The 14824-nt window shown below is 36.7% G+C and overlaps 1 protein-coding gene across 1 annotated transcript; it reads left to right on the top strand.

Annotated features, from left to right (window-relative positions):
* The first annotated feature begins 8054 nt into the window (after positions 1 to 8054).
* On the top strand, positions 8055 to 14749 carry LOC103703364 (60S ribosomal protein L18a-like protein). The gene is made up of 4 exons (XM_008786201.4): positions 8055 to 8391; positions 8532 to 8628; positions 13131 to 13245; positions 14424 to 14749. Exons 1-4 carry the CDS (start codon positions 8196 to 8198, stop codon positions 14481 to 14483), a joined length of 468 nt encoding a protein of 155 aa, XP_008784423.1. The 5' UTR covers positions 8055 to 8195; the 3' UTR covers positions 14484 to 14749.
* The last annotated feature ends 75 nt before the right edge of the window (positions 14750 to 14824 follow it).

Genomic DNA, 14824 nt, shown 5'->3' with positions numbered 1-14824 from the left:
GGGCCTGGGAAGGCGTGCCCCGAAGCCACCAGCGAGTATATAGGGAAGCCCGCCGCGGGCTTCCCTTCGGATGCCGACCGTTGGATGGGGCCCTCGGGAAGCGGGATCTCCGTCGATCGCGGGTGGGAGGACAGCCGTCGGATCCAGCGCGCGTGCTACTAGATCCCGGGGTGGGGCCCGGCGGATCTGGGGGGACAGGCGGAACGTGGCGAGCCCTGGCTCATGTGCGGCTGTCGGAGAGAGAGTGGCCATCATGATCATCATGGATGTAGTCGTGTAGAGGAGAATGGGGGGACCACCGGGGTGTGGATACGGAGCGACAGCTAGCGTAGAGGCATAGCACGCGCGGCCACTTCCGTTTATAGTAACCAAGCGCCCGGATTGATGGGTCTATTCCATGGCTACATTGGGTATCATTTCCTGGTTTCCAGCGAGGATGGTTCTCATTTTTCTTGACAGGAGGGAGAAAAATAAGTGCCATTAGCTTCACTGTTCTTCCTGCTGGACTGGCTAAGGGCAGTGATTATTGTACCCACCCCTGTAACGCCATGATCACAAAGTCTCGGAATCATGAGTAATTGGCTCAGGAAAAAGGATCTGTGAGGCAGAAGAAATATGATGACGGGACAGTCAAATTTCAGAATGGCTATAGATTATGGGAAAGAGACTGAGATGGGGTTAGCCGTTGGTTTTTGCCCAAGATTTGTTTTAAAGATAAGTAGAATATTTTTTTTTTTGGTAGAGTTCACAGTGTTAGGTAGCATTTACAATTGACTCATGATAAATGAGATTAATATGCGAGTAGTTGCATTAAGAGAAAAAGGCACGGGCTCGATTGCGGTGCTGCCTACAATGTCCACTCTTTTGCCACTGTTTATTTATCTGTATATTTACCATAACATCTCAGCAACCTTCATAAAATAGGTACCGAGCACCAACAATAGCATTGAAGATGACATAAGATACTCGAACATTAAGAGTTTGTGAAAAATTTGTGAACAATTCATGTGACATTATAAAATTTTATTCAAAAAAAAAACAGAGATACTATTTTAAATTTTTGGCCCAGTATAAGTATCCAATGCATAGCTGCTGTAGAATTAAACATATGTTTAAATCCTCACATGCTTTTTTTATTTAATCCTCGACGTTATTGCTAAACTAGAGATTCAAATTCATTCAAATCTAATCACAATATCACAATCGACTTGTGGTCGGCCCTAATAAGCATGTGTTGCAATGTTTCTTATTCCACGTAGGCCATAAGCCGGATCTGCTCTAATACCATTTATCACAATCTAGAATTTTATCCAGAAAAGCTAGCCATAAAGTATTATTTTAGATTTTTTGACCCTGTATAAGTACCTAAAATCTATCTGATATATAGTTGATGCGAGACTAATCACATACCAGCATGGATCCTACAATTCATAAAACTTATGAATCATTTTTTTCACTAACATCCAAGTTTGGAAATAAAAAAAAAAAAAATATTCAGAAAAAAACCTATGACCGTTCAAGGCTTATCTATAATTTAGCAAAGCATCGTTATCTTGCTTCTACCAGCATCTAAGTCCCCAGTGTTTGCTTATGCTTGAGGTCTACATGAGAAGGGACCATTGTTGATAAGAGCATGTGAACTGGAGCGTTCTGATAAGTATATGCTGCATGGGGCCAGCGGGGCCGGTGATGGGGCAAAAGAATCCCTTTTTCTCCCTCAGGTGGCATCTTATGTTCACGCCTAATCTCGATGGTCGATAGGCTTCTCAAATCTCTTCCGGTTCTAAAGAACTCACACGCGGATTGTAAAAAAATATAAAATATGTAAATAAATCTATCTCATCCTATCAGCTTAAGCTTTTGGGATAAGTGATGATTTCAATATGGTATCATAGCAGAGATCCTTTCAAATTATGTCTGCACACTCTTTAACCCTATTATTAAAAATTTTACATGTTGGACTTACCCATTAAAAAAAAATCCGGCCCATATATGAGGGAGAGTGTAAAAAAATATAAAATATATAAATAAATTTATCTCATTCTACCAGCTTAAGTTTTTGGGATAAGTGGTGCTTTCAATATGGATAATAAGAGAGAAACTACCAAGGTGTAATTGGTTGCTTTGCAGAAGAGAGTGTTGTTACTTTGTTAGGGTTCTCAATGAGCTCAGACCGGATTAGACCGGGTCAGGTCCAAGTTTTGATAAAGGAGAAAAAACGAAGAAAACAGTAGGGCTCTTGGGCTTGAGGTTTTGATCCTGGACACTGAACCCGGGCTTGGGTCCAACCCTGCCCACTATTTCATATGATTTATAAAAAAATTTTGTAAGAAATAAAGGGTGGGAATGCCCTCAATTGGATAATTTGATGCCACTCCTAGTGGGTGCCAACACACACAGCTAAGTCCAAGCACCCCAAACTTTTTCATCATAATATATTCTTCTTCACTCAAAACTTAAGATATTTTTTCCATTACATCCTCTTTAAAAGATACTTGATTGGCATTCCTGAACGGGAAGTGGACATCATACATGATTCCTTTTATCTAACGTTTTATATAGCTCCAAAGACATGATTCCAGAACTTAGGTGCTCTTAGATCCAAAAGATCAATGCAGGCATGATTATATTCCTTTTGTGTTTTCTGATGTCTATTATGAATCATAATTTATGATTCATTATGCTCAAAGTTTTTATTTTGCACTATTTAAAGTTAATGAGCCAATGTAAACCAAGTTTCATATGGTTAAGTCGATGAATTAAGAACTTATTCAGCCTAATATTTTTTTACTGAATTTGATATGAATCCATTGTCCGATTTAAGTGGGTCAGCTGAAGAATAATCCGGGACAAAGCATTTGCCATGACAACCTAAACAAAACACTTCCAGAAGATATTAAAAATTACAAATCAGTCCCAGCATTTAGAGTTGTCCTTTTTAATAATTAATAGTGTTCGCATTAAGCAAAATGCCATGTCGTTACTGCACAATATGTGATCTAGCTGTCAACACATTGAGGGTATTATGATCCAAGCAATGTCAAGTAGACAATATTGATTGAAAACTTGGGCATTTTGTAAGCAAGTGTTGGTAAACAACGAGATCAAGTAGCGGAATAGCTTGCACATAGGGAAACTCAAATTTTGAGTAGGCTGGTATCCATTGTTTTCTTAGTAGAAGTATTGTAGACTATGTCCAAATAGTTTACTTTTGAACATTTGTAATTTGAGCAAGGCTTCTCCCTATCAAAATAATAACAATAACAATAATAATTTTGTATATTTATTTTAAAAATATAAATCAACATAATATATTAAATTGACATGAGTTGAAATCAAATGGATAAACTAATTTTTCTAGTAGTTATGGCAAGTTTTGTCCTATACTTAATTTGATTAAGAATTAAGAAGTATGGACAAGTTAGTTCAAAACCAGAGGCGAAATGAATTATCTAAAATGAGTGTTATGCCTTCTACTACACTTTCAAATGCTATAGGCGATCTATAGCTTATGGATTTAGAAATGGGAAAACTTTTCCTGGAAATATCACAGCCCTTTGAGAGTTTTGATGGCTTCCTTAACTGGGTATTTGAGGGTTTACTTTAAATTGAAACCTTGATTCGTCACGCTTTAATTCATCAAGCGAAATATTAATAGGGTAAACCTTGATGTTTGATTTGGTTTATTTTGTTATATTAAATAGATAATATGTGCCATGGAACAATCGAATCCATAAAACAATAGGTAACCAGAACATCTCTTTCAAGAAAATTTGTTGGAATACGATTGACATGAACAACATTAAGTCGTACATTTTCTTAATCATCATTAATATTTGATTGGATTATGATTGTTCCTACCATACAAGCAAGATGCATGAGCAAACCAACTATATACATTTTAAATAATTTAGTTAGGGAACATTTTATATACTTGATAAGACTAGTACGCTTGAATGTCATATGCACTTATTATCTAAGACATACATATCTTATTTAACATACTAATGGACTCAACTCTTCATTAAAAGAAGAGCATGTAGTAATTAAAGAAGTTAAATGTACCATGTACAAGTAAATCAAATATTTATAAGTAATTTTAATTACTCTAGACAAAGACCGAAAAAAGGAATTCTATGAGTTGCTCCACATTGCTTATTAAATAAATAACAAGTAAGGAGTCGAAGTTCTAATCATTGTTAAGAATGCGAGAAACCCTAGACTTAAAAATACAAAGAATGTTAAATTAATTATACATGAAGATTATGCTTGGTATTTCAAAATTAGCTTGATTCTATTTTTTTTATAAAAATAATTTTGAAGAGCAATGATAAGTCAACACTAAAAGAGCAAAATTTAGATGCTTTCAAGTGTAGATCTATTCTTTAAAATTTTTTAGAAAAATACCTCTTCAAGTTAGGAATGGCAACGGATTATGAGTTAGGTAGGCCATTCCATGTACTTGCCTTAGGGCAAATAGAGTATGGGGGCGAGGCGGGGTAAGTATAGTTAAATAAAGTGAGTTGGACCGATCGTTGGGTAAAGTTATAAAAATCAATTTTTTTTTAATACAAATTAATTTTTTTTAATCTTAGGGAGGGGATTTGTGAATATATATATATATATATATATATATATATATATATATATATATATATATATATATATATATATATATATATATATATATATATATATATATATATATATATATATGCAGGTCGAGTTTGGGGCAAGTTTTACTATTACCCATATCCACCTTATTTGGGTTGGATCAGGTTGGCTACCTGATGGGAGAGTAAATTGCAATCTTTACTCAAGTTTGGGCCATTTATATACAAAAGTTTAAAAAGTACCCCTTAGCCACCATAACTTCAAATTTGTTGCAATTGGCGCACTAATCCATCTCCATAACAAAATGTTATTAGGTGAGGGTCACTTGTTGACTTAACTTTTATAAAATTTCGAAACTACCCTTCTCATTAACTTAGCAAGAGACTCTTGTTTTAGCATGAATTAAAAGGAAGTGCTTTGATATATGTGTAGGTGGATGAATGACAAAAGGTGGAGGACTTTGAGATCTGTGCAAGCAAATGAATGATAGAGGATGAAATGCTTTGAGATCTATGTAGGTAGATGGAGTGCTTTGAGATCTATGTAGGCGGATGGATGATAAAGATAGAGCATAACACTTTGAGATTTGTGCAGGCAGATGAATGACATAAGATTGAGCACTTTGAGATCTTGCATATAGATGAAAAAGGATAGAGCACTTTGAGATCTGTGCGAGTAGATGGATGACAAAATGAGTGCTTTGAGATCTATATAGGTGGATGGCTGACAAAGATGGAGCACTTTGAGATCTATACAGACGTATGGATGATAAAAGATTGAACACTTTGAAATATGTGCACATGAGTGAATGATATAGGATGGAGTGCTTTGAGATCTATGTAGATGGATGATTGACAAGAATAGAGCACTTTGAGATCTATGTAAATGCATAGATGATAAAGGATAGAGCACTTTGAGATCTGTGCAAGTGGGCGAATGATATATGATAGAGTGTTTTAAAACCTATGTAGGTGGATGAATGAGAGAGAATGGAGCGCTTTGAGATCTATGCAGATGAATGGATGATAGAGAAGTACTTTAATATCTGTGTGACAGAGGATAGCTTGCTTAAGGTCTGTGCAAGCGGATGGATGATGGAGGATGGTGCGCTTTGAGATTTGCATAGGTGAACATATAATGGACAACGTGCTTTGAGATGTGTGCAGGTTGATGAATGTGAATAGATAGAGTGCTTTGAGCTCTATACAAGCAGATGGATGATAGAGGATGGAATACTTTAAAATCTGTGCATGTGAATGAATGATCGAGAACAGAGTGCTGTAAAATTTATGTAAGTGGATGAATTATAAAAAATGGAGCACTTTCAGATCGCGTGAAAGTCATGATCCATCCTCTCTAAATCAAGGATATTTTGATCTTTTTTTCTTGTTCCGTTAACGATGCTAGAATCCATATAAATGGTTAGGCCATATTGCGACGAAGATGAAATTTCGGTGGTTAATTAAAATTTTTTAAACTTTTAGGATTTAAGTAGAATTGGCCCAAAGGATATCTCTGTATATTTTTCAAAAATTATTTATTATTTTTTTAAAAATAATTATTTTTGAGAAAAAAAATCGTTCATATTATAATTGTTATAATTATTCAGTTTTAAATATTTGGAATTAGTACACATGGTAATATGGTATGAATCCAAAACCTCTTCTTAGCCGACGATGCAGTTTGACTAACGGGAAAAGTTCGAGTTCAAAGAAAAAAAATTATTAGACTACTAGCATTACTTAGAGCATTTTAGCGGAAACACAGTCAGAATCGAGCTTCAAGCCTAGAAGCATCCATTGATCTGGGGTGCTTGTCGGATACTTTAGTATTTTGACAAAATCTACCTCTTGATGATACCCTTAAGTAGTGTTTGGTATGAGGTGATGAGCTCCAGATTAAGAATGATTTGGGTGGCAGTAACGAGATCGCCATATTTTATTTCACTATGGTGATCCTATATGGTGGTGATTGCTAATTACTTGCACTTCTATTTAATAGGTTACTTCTATTTGACTTATTTTACTATTCAAAACAAATATTAGTACTAAAATAATAATATATGATAAGTATAAATAAAATTTTAATTCTATAATTTATATAATTAATAAAATATAATTTTATTAAATATATTGTAGATGGTTTTGGAATTATATGATCAATAACTTTGAATTCTCATAAAATACCAAATAGATTACTCATAGTTATTTGGGAATCTTTAATTATTGAAATATAGTGTGTCAAATACAGTGATGTTAGATCATCAAAGATTAGATTAGTTCTAGATATGTATTGTCCATAATGTAAGATCATCATATTAAACCTATTTAGGTCATCAATGGCCACACTTTAGTATAGGGGTACAAATAGGTTGGGTCGGACTAGATCATGAGTGAACCCCAACCTAACTCGGTTCTTTGTTTAGGTCTTAATGTCGAACTTAGATCCAATCCAATAGAAGATCGGGTTGGATTGGGTCGGGTAAAGTCTATTGCTAAAATTTCTGACCCAACGGGTCATTCGGGTCGGGTCTATATATAACTCGGTTCTAATCCAAAAAATTTGGATTCGGCTCAGGTCTGATTTATGCTCGTGTCGGGCCAAATGTATCTAAAAGAGTATGACTGTGTCTGTAAAGTAGAAAGTAGCCTCAATGACTTTTCTTTTGGTATTGAAGGACAAAAAACTGCAAACGAGATAAAGTTGAATGGCTAAAAAATAATATGCAATACTCATCAAATCAGATTATCTGGGGAATGGCCCATATCTTCATACTCAAGCCTTTTTGAGCCCCAATTGTTATTTTATTGCCACAAATGTCTATTATTCTTTAATAAATCTTGAAACCCAAGCAATGAAACTGCATAAATCATTTTATATTTTGAATTAGAGCTATAAACTTAAGATACAAAATACTGCTCATATAAAGAACATGCACATCAATCATAAGGCATAACTTAGAGAATAACACAATTTCAGACTATTTCAGATCCAAATGGTTTTTCAGGTTTGGTTCGGATAGGGTCGGGTCTTTTTGGAAATCCAAAATTGCCTAAAATTCCGACGGATCAGGTCGGCTTGGATCTAATTCAGTAAATCCAGACCCAATCCGAAAAATGGAACGGATCCAATTTTAGAATTCGAAATGGCACTATGAGTCCTTCAAAATAGGTCGAATTGAATTTAAGTAGGTTGAGTTGAATCGAGTCATGGGTCAACCCAACAGCCTTACCTTAGGGCAGTGAAGAAATGACCCATGATGCCTTTTAACCGGATCCGAGCGCGCTTCATGTGAACCCGGCCAGCTAACTGTACGGCGAACCAGCGGCTCTTATGAGCCACGTTGACGCGTATCAGGAGAAGCAAACCGCGTCCTCCCGTATACCAGCGGGCGGTGCGGATTTCTTGACGAGCGTCAGATTTTGCTTTCCCCGGCGTTAACAGCGTGCAGGTAAAATGCGATGGAGAAACTGCGTCCATCTCCATCGCGTCCCGTCTTTCTCCTGCCGTTGATCTAGAAGTGCCCAAAATAGTCCCGCACCAATAATACACCGTCCTCCCTCCCTCCCTCCGAAAGAGAGATGGCAATGATGGGCGGAAAAGATGGGGAGGGCGATCCGACAAAGATCTCCGTCGAGCATCCTCCTCGCTACGGCACCTTCCCGCCACCTCCGCCGCCGTCATCGTCCGCGCCTCTCCTTCCTCAACCTCAATATCCTCCTCCTCTTACCTACTATCACAACCCGCAGCAGCCGGCCACCTATCACGCGATCCAAGGTTGGCGTCTCCCTCCCCAATTTCTCATCTTTCCTTGGATCTCGCACGACCCGTTCCTATTTTTTTGTCTTTGAATTCAAATATTCTGTTCTAATTCTGGCGTCCCTTTTGTTTCGTCTCCTTGGGAATATATGTTTCAGTTGGGTATCAGACGCAGCCCTATCAGGCGCTGGTGGATGGCATCCCCATGAGGGAGCCGCCGCTGCCTTTCTGCGGCATCGGCATCGGCTGGGCATTGTGAGTTAGAATTCTCTAACTCTTCTCTTCAAACTTCTTTTTTTCTTTGTAATTTTGGACTCACAAGTGATCGCTGTAATGCTTCTTGTTCATCACTTGATTCAATTACCGTTTGTGAGAATGATCTTCAGGGAGTTGCATACGCTTCTTCTGTACTCGTTCCTAGGTACTAATGATTTAGATCCAACAATCCAACTTGTTTTTCTTAGACGAACTCTGTGTGGATGCTTGATATGATACTAGTGTTGAGGTAAAATTCTATTCATTAGACATCACCATATGATACAACCATTGAAAACGGAAAAGCTCCATCCTTGGAGTTATATGAACCCCGTTATGCCTCCAAAGCTAATAACAAAAGAAAACGAGTAACGTTTTGTCATAGAAAACAAAAGTGTATAACATAATTTAATGACTAAAACCTATGCCTTTTTGATGTGTATAGCGTTCACGTTATTCATATTCAATTCGGATGCTATGTTCCGTATGTTAGTCGTATACGTGGCAAACTGATGTGTCTTTTTCCCTGAATCCTCATTGCAATCTCTATCTCATATTCAATCAGTAGGTTTTGCTTCCTACGGCCTCCATATGCTTATTTGGAGTGTTTGACTTGGATCTTGTAGAATCGCTTCATAGAGCCTCTGTACCAAAGCATTAGGTGCACCAACAATAATCACATCTTTTATTGAATCCCTTTCTCATGCCTCGCACTTGCCCTCCTTCTCATTATCTTTCTCTATATGTACTCAAATCACTGCTACCATAATCCAGTTACGAGATGTCATAGAAATTGACACAATTTTTGATGCGCCCCTTCACAAGCGCTTTGGAATGTCCGATCAATTGGAGTCCGGATTTCTTACTCTAAAACCAAAATGACACGGAAAGGCTGCATATAATTTATTTAGGCTGATCTAGATCTTTCTTTTCTACTAACAATAAATAATAACAAAGAAAAGCAATTGAAGTGTAAGGAAGCAAGATTTGATATGAGTGCTCATTCTTGCTCTATTTTCAGATCTAACTTCTCAACCAGCTTGGTGAAAAATGAATTTTTTGTGTTCCCCTATCTATAATAATATCATAGAGCAAGTTTCGCCGTCTCGGTACCGGACTCCATGCTGGTCCCCATACCGGTGCCACGCTAGTATAGTGTCGGTATGGTATGATATGAAATTTTTTTGGCGTACCAAGTGTCGATGCGCCATCCATATTGAATACCGGTACCGAACCAAAATGGTACGGCATGCTCTGTATCGTCGGGTTTGGCCCGTACGGCATACCATATCACATAGCTTTCTTTACCATGCATCTGTATCTTAAAGATGCTAAACAATAGTTTATGTGATTTGGTTGTTGCTTTTGTACAACATGACTCTGAAAGGATTCTACATCCTCAGGATTTCTTTCTGTTGATGTCATCTTTTTCTGAGGAGATGTTTGAGAAATATGCCCTAATCTACCACAAATATAGCATCTCACTCTCTCTTTCTTGTCTTGATCTTTGGAACTCTCTAGCTGCCTGGCTGTTTTCTGCTTCCGACTGGCTTTCTTTGGAGGCGGCACTGACGTGGGTTGTTAGCTTGCGGCCCTTAGGTTTAGCTTGCTACCCCATTAATAGACAAGTACTTGAGACCCATCGTGTTATCTTGAATAGAGATCTGCAGTGCAGTTTTGTAGTTTGCCACAAGTGCCTATTTGAGGTTAGGAAGACCTTTCCATGTTTTAATTTGTACTTTTCTTACTTTAGAGAGTGCAAGTCAGTCAAGGAATCCTTTGTAGCAATCTATCAAGGAATCTGACTTTTACTGTGTGGTCAGCCCACAAAAAATCGTGTGAAACTCAAGACATTTTGCTGATTATGGAGAGAACCCACGGGAAGCTTGTCACATTTTTATAGTTTCCAGCTTGTTTCCTTCCTTTTTGTGGCCCTTATAACTTCCCACAAGCTTTGGAACCCCTAATTCGCTGTTTAGCAAATAACGTCCAGTGTCCTGCACAGCATATGACTTATTTCTGCTGTGGAAATCAGCATTTATGGTCCAAGGTTTCTAAAACAAGCTGGGTACTGTCCTACCAGTGGTTCTTCCAATCAATATAAATGAAGCCAAGGTGCATGAGGATTTTCAATGGAAATTGATATTCAACTGATGGTGGAAATTAACTCTGATAAACATAAATTGTGGAAACCACTGGTGATAAATGGAAAATGTTACAATGGCAAGAAAGGAGTTTCCCATAGAATTTAAATTCAAACATCCTAATAGAAGATCTCCATAACTAACAATGTTGACAGAAAGTTATTGCTTTTGCAAATAAAATGCAACTTAAGCTGTGCATTTAAAACTTGCCATAGTTGCTGCCAAATTGATCGGCAACAGTGACTTGGTGTAAGTAGTAGAAAAAGAAATCCTATTGTGGAAGGTGAAAGGAAAGGGATGCTCAACTTTGAAGGTAAAGGCATTTATCTGGTTCCATTGAATGCAACAACATGATTGTGCAACAACTCTTTTGACAATGCTGTTGGGATGTGGAGAGTGCCTGGTTAATAGCAATTATTGTGTCTTGTCACCCATGAGTTGAATATTGCTTGAATCTATTCTGAGATCAAAACAGAATTCATTATTCTCATCTTGGCCTTGATGCTATACATTTTTAGGTTGTGAAACTAAACTAAACCATGATTTAGTATTTATGGTACGAAGTTCTTGTGATCTTTAAGTGGAGTATTAAATCATTGTTTTCCTTGCTTTTGATAGTGATGTATAGGGCTTCTTATCACACCTACAATGGATTATCAGTACTTTGTATGACATGTTTGTACATATAAAGGATCATAGAATTACTTGAATGGTACCAGGGATAACTAACATATTCATGTTTTTTCCCAAGGCATAATTGTTTCGGCATCAAAATTGATGATCTGCTGTCTTTATGATTTCAATCAATTAAAATGCACAAAGTTTACAAGAAAAGAAATATAGGGGGTGTTTTATCTATGCCTCAGGTGATCACTAGATGAACGGTTTCAATTAGAAGACATGATATCTTTTGTTTTGATCCATTTCATCCTTTTAACCCACTTACATTTTGGTATCTATGTGTGTACATATACAAACCATATATATATATGCATTTATATATAAAATATACAGATGCATATAATCATTTATTCATTATCTAGGCTCCAAGCCATGCTTGGGCTAATCAAGGGTAGCCCATGCACTTCTTTAATAATTTAGGACCTAAAATTTAGGTCTTCAAATGAACTGGACGGAGATAGGTCCTAAGGCTTTTTGGTCAATGAATGGCCTGGACCATTAGCATGCCTGGTGGGTTGTGTTTCTGTAAGTATGCCTGTCTAACGTCAGTATTTATATGAGAGCTTATCAAATAAGCAAAGTAAAATATTTTCATTTTGAAGTTGATATCAGGATATACATGAACAATCTTCAAAAAGAATGCCTTTTCCTCATTATGGAAGTCCCTATTTTGCAGCATGCTTTGTAATATATGCTTGTAACGTGTCATTCTTTTTTTCTCCTCGGTGGTTGGATTATTTATAATGCTTAAAAGTTTGAAACTTTGAATTGATTGCTCACCCGTGCTAAAATAAACCTTGGATGAGATAATTTTTACACTAGGCTTCTTACTAATTTTCTGGTAAAGCAGGCATTCATGATGGAAGATATTCATCTTATCTTGCTTCATAGGTCATCTAAATTTCAACAGCAAATGCAATCATGATAGAGTTGAGCATGACCTTTTCTTCTGTTGATGAAAAAATTGTTGTTATCAACACTTAGATTGCAGATGTTTTTATAATAAAAATAGTTGCTTGCTATCACAACTCTCTCTCTCTTCCCCCCTCCCCCTTCCCTCCCTCCCCCCCCTCCCCTTCTTCCCTCCTGCCATCTTCATTCTTTTACTGTTTTAGTAAGAATTTATAAACTTGTTGCTAGTTGATGATGCATGCTCGTGCCTTATATTGCATTTTTTTTCTCTCCTTCCTCTATGTCTAGTCGTAAATCTATATAAATAAACAAAAATGTCTACATGTACATGTACGCAAATTCATATCAATATTATAAGCAACAACTACTATCATACAATTTGTTCTATGTATTCAATTTAAAGCTAGTCCATTTCGACCTGCTGTGGTTGCAATACGCTGTTTTAATGGGATGACCTACTCATCTCAATACAACTTATGACATATCACAACTACCATTATGATAAGTCTTGGTTTCACTTGTTAATGTCATTTATATTCAAACTTTGCCTTAGCATATAAGTAATTGGATAATGATGTTGCATGTCACTTATAGAAAAAGACCAAGCATCCACATAATCGCATTGTGATTTACTTCATACTGCATATGTGCATGCGTGCATGCTTATTTTGACATTTATACCGACATCTAGCGTATTGTATATATGTTGTCAATCTCAAATTTCTAGTGAATATGCTGACACAAGTTGTTCTTGTTCTATGTAAGGTTCCTATCTGGTTTTTTTCTTGCTGCAATTCCATGGTATGTTGGCGTTTTCATTCTACTGTTTGTTGCTTTAGACTACAGAGAGAAGCCAGGGCTGGTTGCATGTACAGTTGCGGCAAGTATCCATCTCACATCTGAATTTGATACTTAAGATTTATTGGCTAATGTTTTTGGTATGTTGATTTGTTCTATTCATTGGATGATGCTGTTATTCATAAAATGGTTTCCGACGTTGGTACTCTCACTCAAGGATTTAAGTGCTGGTGGCACAGGGCATGCCAATCCAGTATTAATGAGATGTATTGACCCATCCTGAACTGGCATGATTCAATAACCTGTGATGCACAGGGTACCAATGCGCACATACATGTGTCTTGCTGGCACTATCCTGGTCCAGTTCAGCGTGACCAGCACAAAGCAGCAATTAAAATCTTGCTCTTGCTTTATTTAAATGCAAATTGCTTAATCTCTATGGGTTTGTAATTTTGATAACAATATATGGAGTCTATCTATTTGTCAGAACTTGTCATTTTAATTGGTAATTCTTGCTCCCACTTTGTTTAAGTGTAAACAATTGCGTAAACTCTATGGATTTGTAATTCTAATAACAATATATCGAGTCTTGTGTTTGTCAGTACTGTCATTTTTACTGGGTCTTGTCCCATCATCAAGGTTATATCATGTTTTCAGTACTCATTTGTTCTTTATACGTATCAAATTCAAAATCTATAAGAAGAATTTAATAAGACAGCATGATATAAAGATCATACGAGTTTTTTTTTTAAATTTATTTTCTTTTATGGGATCTGCTTCCAGGTACTCATTAAACTCACTCTCTTCTTTGGTCTTGACCCATCCAAGAAGGAGGTTAATTTGCTTTGTGTAACCCTTCTTTTCATGCCTAGTGCTCTATCTGTATTTCCTGTAAAATTTATATTTGTGCAGTACAAACGATATTCGAGTCATTTATAGTAACATGAGTTATACCCTTGTGCATCATGAATCTGGCTTCATGGATCAAGTCTTTAATGCTTGAAAACGCCAAATATCAGAATAGTGATGTTTTCAACGCTTGGGATATGGGGCTGCGCATGTACTTCAATGGACATCTGTGCAGTGTGCATCAACCTCTGATTTTTCTTTTTGTTGCTGATATTGAACGTCGGTGCAATGATTTTTAACTATGTTTTGTGTGATAGCAATCATTTGATAGTTCTCTCGACGAGTCCATAATGCATAGTTTTTGGGTACTATCTGCAACGTTTGTTGATGATTCTATTTTTCTTTTTGCAGGCGGTTCTGACATTATTTCCTATAATTCTTCAGGCTTTTAACTTTCATATTTTCTGGTGATCTTTCAAGCCATGTGTATGTAATGGATACTGAAGTGATGTGTATTCATTCACTTTCTGTCCTGACTGCATGAAATGTAAGCTTCTTATTTGGTGTTTTATAGTTGTCTGACAACTGTATGTAGATGGAATTTAGCATGCTCTCCCCATTATGCAGCTTGTAATCTGTTCTGCCAGACTTATGTGACTTACCATTACGAAAATGATGCTTGTATAAAAGATTTGTAGATTGTGCATTTAATATGTCAGATTTTCTGTTCGGTGAAAGAGATGAATGTTTCAGCATCTAAAATACTACTTTTTCTTCTTTGATTGTAATCACCAGTCATTTTTTATTGGTTG

This window comes from Phoenix dactylifera, chromosome 8 (genome assembly GCF_009389715.1).
Source record: "Phoenix dactylifera cultivar Barhee BC4 chromosome 8, palm_55x_up_171113_PBpolish2nd_filt_p, whole genome shotgun sequence".
Classification (NCBI taxonomy): Eukaryota; Viridiplantae; Streptophyta; class Magnoliopsida; order Arecales; family Arecaceae; genus Phoenix; species Phoenix dactylifera.
The sequence above is the reverse complement of the archived record's forward strand: the minus strand, read 5'-3'. Positions and strand labels throughout refer to the sequence as shown.

Excerpts from the sequence above, each read along its gene's own strand:
- LOC103703364 (XM_008786201.4), top strand. The coding sequence starts at position 8,196 with ATGGCAATGATGGGCGGAAAAGATGGGGAGGGCGATCCGACAAAGATC. Across the intron at positions 8,392-8,531 it reads CACCTATCACGCGATCCAAG|TTGGGTATCAGACGCAGCCC; the intron begins GTTGGCGTCTCC and ends TATATGTTTCAG. Across the intron at positions 13,246-14,423 it reads TGGTTGCATGTACAGTTGCG|GCGGTTCTGACATTATTTCC; the intron begins GCAAGTATCCAT and ends TTCTTTTTGCAG.